The following is a 10,653-nucleotide window of genomic DNA, read 5'->3' as shown; positions in this document are numbered from 1 at the left end:
CATCAAAAGGACCATCAGAAAACACAGATATTTACATTATGATTCCTAACAGTAGCAAAATTGCAGTTATGTGCGGCGCGCTCCTCGGTCAGCAAGGAAGAACAACCACCATGCGAGGATTCTTCTCAGAACACACTTTATTGGAGCGCCTCTTGGTTAAGGGAGAGCGGGAGGTGAGGGGCCCCGAGGACTAAACTGCAGCTGCTTATATAGGGAATCAGGCAAACGTGCCGTACTGTAATTGGGTCCCGCCAGAATGCGAGCACGGGGAGCCACGGGATAGACTGAGGACATAAGGCCAATTACCATACTCGTGCATCATAGCCAAATATCGAGTTGTTTACAGCTAGGCTACCAGGACGCCAACGCCATCGTTGAATGGCGGCTCCCTACAGTTATGAAGTAGCAATGAAATAATTTTATGGTGGTGGGGTCACCAAAACAAGAGGAGCTACATTAAAGGGCTGCAGCGTTAAGAAGGTTGAGAACCACTGCGCTAGCCCTCATGATAAAGTTTTATAAAGCTTTCATTGGGGCACTGATGTAGCTCAGTGGTAGAGCAGCACCTGCTGGAATCCCCCAGTGAGGGGCTGGGGTGTGACTCAGTGGTAGAGCCCCTGCCTAGAATCCCCCAGTGAGGGGCTGGGGTGTGGCTCAGTGGTAGATCACCTGCCTAGAATCCCCCAGTGAGGGGCTGGGGTGTGGCTCAGTGGTGGAGCACCTGCCTAGAATCCCCCAGTGAGGGGCTGGGGTGTGGCTCAGAGGAGGAGCCCCTGCCTAGGATCCCCCAGTGAGGGGCTGGGGTGTGGCTCAGTGGGAGAGCGCTTGCTTAGCTTGTGCAAGACCCTGGATTCAATATATAATTTAATATACACACAAACACAGGCAGAGAGAAAGAGGAAAAACTTTTGTCAGTGCCAGACTTGGAGATGGAGAGAAGTCTGGGGGTGGGTCATTACTTTAAGAAAGATGGATGAGGAGGGAAAAGTGAATGGATATGAACTGGAGTGCAAAGTGATGGGAGAAAGAACCCAGCAGAAAAGCGTGAACACCAAATTTTGGTTGAGAGCTTTGATTCCCATTGTGAAGCCCAGATAAATATTTAATCTTTTTTTTTGTTTTGTTTTGTTTTGTTTTTGTTTTTCGAGACAGGGTTTCTCTGCGTAGCTTTGCGCCTTTCCTGGAGCTCACTTGGTAGCCCAGGCTGGCCTTGAACTCACAGAGATCCGCCTGCCTCTGCCTCCCGAGTGCTGGGACTAAAGGCGTGCGCCACCACCGCCCGGCTAATCTTTTTAACATTCGTATGTGCACGTCATGTGTGTGAATCTGCCATGGCACACACGTGGAGGTCAGAGGACAACTTGCAGGAGTTGGCTTCCCTGGATTCAAGCTCAGATCATCAGGCTTGGCACTGAATACCTTCCCACTGGCCACACACGTACACTTATACATGTATATGTTTGTTTTATGCTTGGTTTAGGGGTGTGTGTGTGTGTGTGTGTGTGTGTGTGTATTCTACCACTGAGATATGTCCCAAGTTCCTGGGGTTTGTTTAGGTGGTTGGTTGGTTGGGTTTTGGTTTTCTTGAGACAAGGTGTCTCTGTATGTAGCTCAGGCTAGCCTCAAATCCACAGGAATCCTTCTGCTTCAGCCGCCTGAGTTTTGGGGCTCAGGCATGCACCACCATAAATCTAGCTTGTAAAACAGGAGTTTAAATACCTTGGAAAGACACACAGCTTGAGTTGTTTAATGCTCATTTAAAAACTGTGTTTATTGTTTTGTGAGTGAGTTTTGTTCTTGTTTTTGTTCTTGCTTTTGGTTTTTCAAGACAAGCTTTCTCTGTGTAGCCCTGGCTGTCCTGGAACTCACTCTGTAGACCATGCTGGCCTCAAACTCACAGAGATCCACTTGCCTCTGCCTCCTGAGTGCTGGGATTAAAGGCATATACCACTACTACTACTACAACCACCACCTCCACCACCAGCTTTAGAAGTGTTTTCTAGAATGATACCTTAATAACTTTTCCTAAGAAGATACACACAGCTGTCTATTCATCCACAAAACAAACAATTCCACCAAAGTCCAACTTGGAGAAATCATGAATTTCTTAGGGTTACTTGCAGGAGCATGGATGATCAAAGGCAGCTATGGCATTGGAAGGTCTACTTCACATGGGTGATGACTCAGGAAAGCTGCATCCCTGGAGCTCCCTGTGGGACTTGTGGAGGGAGCTTGGGTTTTCCAACTTCTGTGTATTTTATATATAAACTACTGAGGACATGCCAAGATCTGTCTATCTATCTATCTATCTATCTATCTATCTATCTATCTATCTATCTATCTATCTATCTATCTATCTATCATCTATCTGGTCATCTATCGAGTCCTGGGTATAGGACTGAGAACTAGTTCTATCCAGACCCACCTGCTTATGAATTTTGTTAGTTTCAGGATCCTTCTGAGCCTTCTGTGTTTTATCTACTTCTTGAGTCTTAAAGAGCCTCCTTCTAAGACAGAATGTTTTCATTTGGAGGGAAAAGCCACACAATAAATGACTGAACCATTTCACATTTCCAGAAACCTAGCAAGTGAGATGCTGGTTTTTCTGCATTTCCATCTGCACTTTGATATCATCAAGATTTCCTTTTTTTTTTTTTTTTTAAAGCAGAGCCTCAAACTTACTATGTAGCTGAGACCTTGAACTTCTGATCCTCCTACCTCCTGAGTGCTAGGATTACAGGTGCCCACTGTTTTCTGGTTTATGCCTGGATGGGGATGGAACCCAGGGTTTCCTGTACACTAGGCAAGCATTCTGTTGGGAGAGCCCCTCACTGTGGTTTTAATGTGCATTTCTCTAATGGCCAACCACACTGAACATCCTGTGAAGTACTTACCATCCTTACGACCCCTTGCTGAAATATATGTCTGCTTATTTTGTAATTAGTTGTTTTTTCTTTTCTTTATTTTTATTTTGTTTTGAGACAGGGTTTCTCTGTGTAGCCCTGGCTGTCCTGGAACTCGCTCTCTAGACCAGGCTGGCCTCGAACTCAGAGATCTGCCTGCTTCTGCCTCCTGAGTGCTGGGATTAAAGGTGTGCATCACCACCACTGCCCACTGGGTCTTTTTGTTTTTTGAGGTTTTTTTTTTCTTTCTTTTTTTTTAGATTTATTTATTATGTTTATTTATTATGTACACCGTGTTCTGTCTGCAGGCCAGAAGAGGGCACCAGATCTCATTACAGATGGTTGTAAGCCACCATGTGGTTGCTGGGAATTGAACTCAGGACCTCAGGAAGAGCAGTCAGTGCTCTTAACCTCTGAGCCATCTCTCCAGTCCCTGGGTTTTTTTTTTTTTCCTAACTTTACTTATTGATACATGGTTTTTGCTTTCCTAAAACATGTCCCTGCTGCCTCAGCCTTCAGAGAGCTGGGCTTAGAGGCACCGTGAAGCAACTTGAGAGATTCAAACTCTTCAGTTCCCAGAAATTTGTATATAGTCTCTATGTAAATCTTTTATTGAATGTGTGATTGCAAATGTGGCTTCCTGCACCTTGTCCGTCCCCCTTTATAATTCACTTGTCATTATTATTGCGTGTGCATGTGGGTATGGCATACCATGGAGGAGAGATACATGTGCCAGCCCCGTCACCGTGTGGAGGTCAGAGGACAGCTGTGGACTTGGTTCTCTTCTTCCACCTTTCAGTGGGTTCTGGGGATCAAACTCAGGTCATCGGGCTTGGACAGAATTCACTTTACCCATTCAGCCATCTCCCCAACCCTTCTCTTTCTAGACAGGGTCTCACATACCCAAGCTGGCCTCAAACTTGCTACGTAGCCGAGGATGGAATTGACCCTCTTAGTCTCTGGCCTCCACCTCCCGAGTGCCAGGACCAAGCACGGGGCACCGCACCCAGGATCCTGTTTTCACACAATTTGGTCTTTCGTAAAAGTTTAATTTCTGAGACAGCATCCTTATGTTGTAGTCTGGAGCGCTCTAGCTCAAGATGGCCTCAAACCCATGGCAATCCTCCTGCCTCAGCTTCCTAAGTGCTTGTATTACAGGCATGAGGCATCGTGCCTAGCCTTAATGGTTTTTCAATTTTATTTTTACATTTATTTATTTTGAATGTGTTTGGGGAGTGTATGTGTGTAGAGGTCAGAGGACAACTTGTAGGGATGACTTTTTTTTTTTTCTCTTTTCTTCTACTATATGGGCCCTAGGGACCTAGCTCTGATCCTTAGGCTTCAAAGCAGGTGGCTTTACTTATATTATAGACCCTCCAAGCTTGAAATTCTAATGAACCCCTGGAACTGGAGTTACAAGCAGTTGTGGGCTGTCATGTGGGTGCTAGGAATTGAACCCAGGTCCTCTGGAAGAGCAGTCAGTGCTCTTAACCATTGAGCCAGCTCTCTGGCCCTCGACTAGCCTCTTGAAGAGCTCCCTTACATTTTCTCCAAATGGTTTATAGTTAACAGTTTCATATTTAGACCCACTGTCCATGTTATGGTCTTTCGTTGTTGTTTCTCAAGACAGAGTTTCTTTGTGTAGCCCTGGCTCTCCTGGAACTCATTCTGTAGACCAGGCTGGCCTTGAACTCAGAGATCCACCTGCCCCGTCTTGAGAGTGCTGGGGTTAAAGGCGTGCGCCACCACCGCTGGGCTCCATGCTGTGGTCTTAAGGCTCTTTTCTTTCCCTGGCCTGTTGCAGCAGTATTTGAAACACAATCTCTTTGCACTGTGCTATGTTTGCTTTTCTGCCCAAAAATGAACGGCTGGGGATGTAACTCAGATGGTAGCAAGTGTGAAGCCCTGGGTTCCGTCCCTAGCGCTGCATAAATCAGGTGTGCTGGCCCACACCTGTAATTCCCACACTTGGCAGACGGAGGCAGGAGGATCAGAACTTCAAGAACATTCTCAGCAAGTCTGATGTCAGCCTGGCTAGAAGAGACCCTTTCTAAAAGGGTTTATTTTACTTGTATGTTTCTGAGTTCTCTATTTCATTCACTTTTGTAAGTATACATCTGCCAACAGCACACCTTTCTTTTTTTTTGAATTTATTTTATAATATTTTCTCATGCAACATATCCTGTTTAGAGTTTCCTTCCCTCCACTCCCAACCTCCCACCTACTCTCCCCTCCATATCAAGCTAGTGGCTGGCTCTGTCCTTTGATCCCCAGGCAAGTTTATTAGGGTACACAATATATCACAACTCTCTTTCTGCCTCTGATTAGAAAAGAACAGGATTCTAAAAGATAACAACCAAACATGACAAAATAAAATATAATAAGATGAAGCAAAAACTATTATCTCAAAGTTGGTCATGGCAACCCAACAGGAAATCCAAGAGGTGTAAGGGTCAAAGACAAACTCACTCTTACAGTCAGGAGTCCCATAAAAACACTAAGCTAATAGCTGTACTATGTATGTAGAGGACCTGATACGGATGTGTATAGGACCTGCATCACACTCTTCTGAATGACTGTATTTACATAGTTAAGTCTTAAGGGGCCAGCAAGATGGTTCAGAGTGTACAGTGGTTGCTATGTGAGGCTTTGAACCCAGAACTTTGACTCCATAAAGTGTCATAGCATGCTTCCCTATCACCATACACACAATAATCATAAAGATTTTTAAAGTATATATTTAACTTTTTTTCTTTTTGGTTTTTTGAGACAGGGTTTCTCTATGTAGCCCTGGCTGTCCTGGAACTACTCTGTAGACCAGGCTGGCCTTGGACTCTTCTCCTGCCTTTGCCAAAAGCTGGGATTAAAGGCTTGTGTCACCACCACCTGGCCTAAAATTTTATTTTTTTATGTGTGTGTGTGTGTGTGCACCCACACAAGCCAGAAGAGGGGGTCAGGTCTCCTGAAGCTGGAGTTATAGGTGGTTGTGAGCCACCCAACATGGATACTGGGAACTAAATTCAGATCCTCTGGGAGTCATCTCTGAAGATCACCAAGTGCTCTTAACTGCTGAGACGATATGAGTCCAACAACTTTACAAAATTATTTTATTTGCCTTTACATAAGTTTTAGGATAAATTTATCAAGGTGGCACAATGGTGCACACTTGTAATGCTAGCACTCAGGAGGAGCATGAGTTCTAGGCTAGCCTGAGCTACACCCTATCCTCCCCACAAGAGATTTGTGTTTTATATCTGCAAGTCTTCCTGAGGTTTCACCTAAAAAGTTCATTAAATATAGAGATCAACTTGGAGCAAATTGATGTCTAGAATGTCAAACCTTCCATTTCAACACAAACCCCAGAGGCTAGGGATGTAGCTTAGTTGATGGTACCTGCTAATCCCAACACTCACAAGTTGGAGGCAGAGGGATCAGAAGTTCATGGTCCTCTTTGACTATATAGCACGGAACAAAGTTCTCTGTCCAACCTTCAAATCAGATTCTGCCCAGGTAGGTGGACTGGGGGTGTAGTACGAGTTCCCAAATACAGGTTTCACTCATGTCTGTAGGAACTGTCCAAAGGCTTTACCAATCTGGGCAGAGAGCCAGGTCCCCACTAAGGGACTAGGAACCCACGTATTTGCAGTCCCTGTCCCTTCCGCCAGGGGGCAGCCCGTCAAGACTCGCAGGTCGCGGGTAGCAGCTGGCTGAGTGCGGCGTGGAGAGGTGTGGCGGGAAGCTGCAAACGCCTGGCACCTAGCGTGGGTCCCGGGCAGAGGGAGGAGCCCAAGGTGGACATCCGGCCTTAACTCGATCACTGCGATCCCTCTGCGTCCCGGGCTGCCAGGACCCGGGGCGGGAGGTCAGCTGTCAATCCCGCGGCTCAGCAGAGCGATAGATGCGGATTCCAGACTTGCCTCCGGGACCTGGGCGACCCCAGCTCCTACACCGACCCGATCCGCCTTTCCCACTCCTGCAGATCTCGAGAACTGCTTCCCCCACCCCGGATCCTCGAGGCCTACCCAGCGCAGGGGGGCGGCACAACCCGGGAGACCCGCGCCACGCCCCTCTCGGCCCCGCCCCTCTCGATCAGTCCCACCCCTGACGGTCAGCCCCGCCCACGACGCGCTCGGGACTGGAACGCCTCGGGTCCGGAAGTCTCGCGAGACTGAGGCGCCCCTGCGCAGGCGCCTGAGGCAAGGGGGCGGGCCGGAGAACGGAGGCCGCGAAGGCTGCGAGCGGATGGGTTCCGGCTTGGGGACCGGGTTGCGCGTGCGCAGTGCGCCGTCCTTGCGGGCGCCGCTCTCCGGCGTCCCTGGTACGACCGCTTCTTCTTCTTTCTTTCTCTGGGTGTCTGGGGCAGCAGCGCCCGGTTGGGTCGGCCGGCCAGGCGCACGCGAGTGAAGGGCACCGTGGAACGGAGGAGGTAGGCGGGGAAGCGCCGGGAACGGGGGCCACGTGACGAATGAATTAAAACTGGGGGTGGGGAAAGCGGAAGTGGGGGCGACGGCCGAGAGGCCGGGACGGAAGAGGGAGGGAAGAGGGCGCCCCCTTCTGGTTGCACCCCTAGGAAGCTGGGCGAGAAAGGATCCCGTGTCGTTCTCCCTGAATCTTGTCCCTTCCCCACGCCAGGACTCAGGCATGGCGGAAAACCGAGAGCCCCGTGGTGCCATCGAGGCCGAGCTGGACCCCGTGGAGTACACCCTTCGGAAACGCCTGCCCCACCGCCTGCCCCGGAGGCCCAATGACATTTATGTCAACATGAAGACTGATTTTAAGGCCCAGCTAGCGCGCTGTCAAAAGCTGCTGGACGGAGGCAGTAGAGGGCAGAGCGCATGCACCGAGATCTACATTCATGGCTTGGGCCTGGCCATTAACCGCGCCATCAACATCGCCCTGCAGCTGCAGGCGGGCAGCTTTGGCTCCCTACAGGTGGCCGCCAATACCTCCACCGTGGAGCTGGTGGACGAGTTGGAACCAGAGACTGACTCCCGAGAGCCGCTGACCAGGATCCGGAACAATTCGGCCATCCACATCCGGGTCTTCAGGGTCACGCCCAAGTAATGGAAGTGAAGCTGGCTTTCATCCACCAACTCGTTTGTGCACACACATCCAGGCTCCATGTGGCTGAGGTTTCTACTGACTCATAGGGCTCTTGTTTTGGCATGGACCTCTTGTCAGAGCCTTGTAAGAAAATACATGTTACCCCAGCCTAGAGAACTGTAAATGGAGAGCCCAAGAAGGGAATCCTTGTCCTGTACAATAAACGTATCAAGTTGTGTTGGTGCCGGGTGTCCCATGGCCATGTCTGCTTCCTTGTATAATGCTGTGTGTACTTGAATAGGAACGGTCAGAAACTTTACAAGTCCCTAGGCCAGGAAAAGAGCCCACATTGTTACTACAGAGTTGTTGAGTGAATCACGGAGGCTCAATAGTTACGGTGTGCTCTTGGGAAGACTAGAGAGTAGACGCTCATCTGTTGAGCTAACTGCAGCTGGGGTGTATCAGGCTCCTCTCACGGTTCCCAGACGTGGGAATAGAGAGGGTTTAAAGGTGAAGGAAGTGAGCTGTGGATGTAACTCAATGGGGGGACTGTACTAGTGTTACCTACAATCATAAATCCTTGAGTTTGGATACCCAGGACCCATTTCACACTGGGTACTGTAGCACTCAAATTGACTTCCCACGCTTCTGCAGTGAGATGGGCGTCACATGGGATCCTGTGCAGCTTGTGGGCTAGCCAACAAGAAGAAACCCTGTCTCAGTGAAGGTGAGGATTAATGCCTGAAGTCCTTTGTAGCACATGTACCCATACTCAACATAGAATAAGGGCATGCAAAAATTAAAAAATAAATAAATAAATAAAAGATGAAGACTGTAGCTTTCTAAAATTAGCTTCCTTGAACTGACAGTTTTGTTTGCTGGAAGCCAAACCTACATCCTTGGTGTGCTAAGTAAATGTCCTGATGCAGAGCCACAGCCCAGCTCTTCAATGGTGGATTCTAGGTAACTCCTCTACTCCTGAGCTAGGCCCCAGCTCTTGAACACCTTTGACTGTGACACTTAATTCCAGTTCCTGCAGAGTCTACATGTTTCTGGTGCGTCTTTAGGCTAGAGTCAGATCAGTCAGGTTCAGCTATTCCGTGGGCAAAGGAGATCTCTCCCAAGTAATTTATTATTGGTTGTGATGGTTAATCTCCATTGCCTGCCGGCTGCAATCTAAATCCACCTGGGAGACACACCCCTGGCCATATCTGTGAGGACCTTTCCATAGAGGTTTAGCTGAGGTGGGCAGATCTGCTCTGAATGTGGATGGCCCAACCTAAAGGGAGAGATTGGAGGGCCCTGATAAGATGGCTTGGGGTTAAAGGCAAGCCTGACAACCTGAGTTCAGTTCCCAGAGCCCACGGGATGGGAGAGGACCAGCTCCTGAGACTGTTGGCTTGAGGATCTACACAGTGGATCGCAGCTTTGTTTCCAAAAAAGTCAACTAGCCCAACTAGTGGGACCGCACACGCATATAATCTCAACACTTCTGAGACCGAAGCAGGAGGCTTCTGAGTTTGAGACCAACCCCCAACTACATAGCAAATTCAAGGTCAGCCCGAGTGACAGAGCCAGACACTGTCTCAAAAAGCAAACAAAAACTCAGAAAAGGAAACCAGCAGGCTTAGGGAATCAGATGAAAAATTTTTCCAGGCATCCATCTGACAGATTAATGCCTAGAATTACAAAGATCTCCCAAATCACCCGAAGACAAATCGTGTTATCAATTAATGGGCTCATATACAGAGTAGAAAGTACTCCCAGGTGGGACTGGAGGGATGGGCTCAGTGGTTAAAAGCATCATTTGCTTTTCCAGAGGACTCTTGTTCAATCCCCAGAGCCCACCTAGTTACTCCAGATCCAGGGGCTTCAGCACCATCTTCGGCCTCCCTGGACGGCATACTCATGATGCACAGACACACTTGCAGGCAAACCACAGAAAAATATAAATAATTTTAATCTGGGCACGGGGTGGGGGTGGGGGGCGCATGCCTTTAATCCCTGCTGGGCTTCAAACAAGACAAAGTGCATTATGAAAGTGGGAAAGAGTCCCACGTGGACGCCTGAGATTTGCTCAGCATCAGTTTCCTTGTTTATGGAAAAACGAAGATCGTAGCTGGGCAGTGGTGGTGCACGTCTTCAGTCTCAGCACTCAGGAGGCAGAGCAAGTGGATCTCTGAGCTTGAGGCCAGCCTGGTCTACAGAGTGAGATCCAGGACAGTCAGGGCAACACAGAGAAACCCTGTCTAGAAACACACACACACACACACACACACACACACACACACACACACGATAATTATATATTATTAATAAATATATAATAACATCACATGTTTGTTATGTTGTTAATAAGTATATAATTCTATATAATTACTATATAATTTTATAAATACACTCAAAGGAGTAAATAGTTTGGCCAATGACTATTTGGAAAAAGCATTCAACACCCTTAGCTATCAGGAAATGCTAAGTGAGATTCCATCTCACCCCAGTCAGGATGGCTGTCAAGACAACAAACTCAACCACCACCAAGGATGTGGGGCAAAGGGGAATCCTCACACGCTGTTGGCGGGAGGGTAAACTGGTGCGGCCGCTAGAGGAATCGATAAGGAGGTTTCTCAAAAAAACTAAAAGTAGAACTCCCACTACTATGTGCCCCGCGATACCAGTCCTTGGCATCTACCTACCCAAAGGGCTCTAC

General features: G+C 48.3%; 1 protein-coding gene across 1 annotated transcript; it reads left to right on the top strand.

Moving 5' to 3' along the window:
• Positions 1 to 7,108: 7,108 nt before the first annotated feature.
• Positions 7,109 to 8,204, top strand: Pop7 (POP7 homolog, ribonuclease P/MRP subunit). Its single transcript, XM_028861450.2, has 2 exons — positions 7,109 to 7,329; positions 7,536 to 8,204. The coding sequence occupies exon 2, from the start codon at positions 7,545 to 7,547 to the stop codon at positions 7,965 to 7,967; it is 423 nt and encodes a 140-aa protein (XP_028717283.1). The 5' UTR covers positions 7,109 to 7,329; positions 7,536 to 7,544; the 3' UTR covers positions 7,968 to 8,204.
• Positions 8,205 to 10,653: the final 2,449 nt, after the last annotated feature.

The sequence above is a fragment of the Peromyscus leucopus genome, chromosome 23, assembly GCF_004664715.2.
Source record: "Peromyscus leucopus breed LL Stock chromosome 23, UCI_PerLeu_2.1, whole genome shotgun sequence".
NCBI classification, from domain to species: Eukaryota; Metazoa; Chordata; class Mammalia; order Rodentia; family Cricetidae; genus Peromyscus; species Peromyscus leucopus.
The sequence above is the reverse complement of the archived record's forward strand: the minus strand, read 5'-3'. Positions and strand labels throughout refer to the sequence as shown.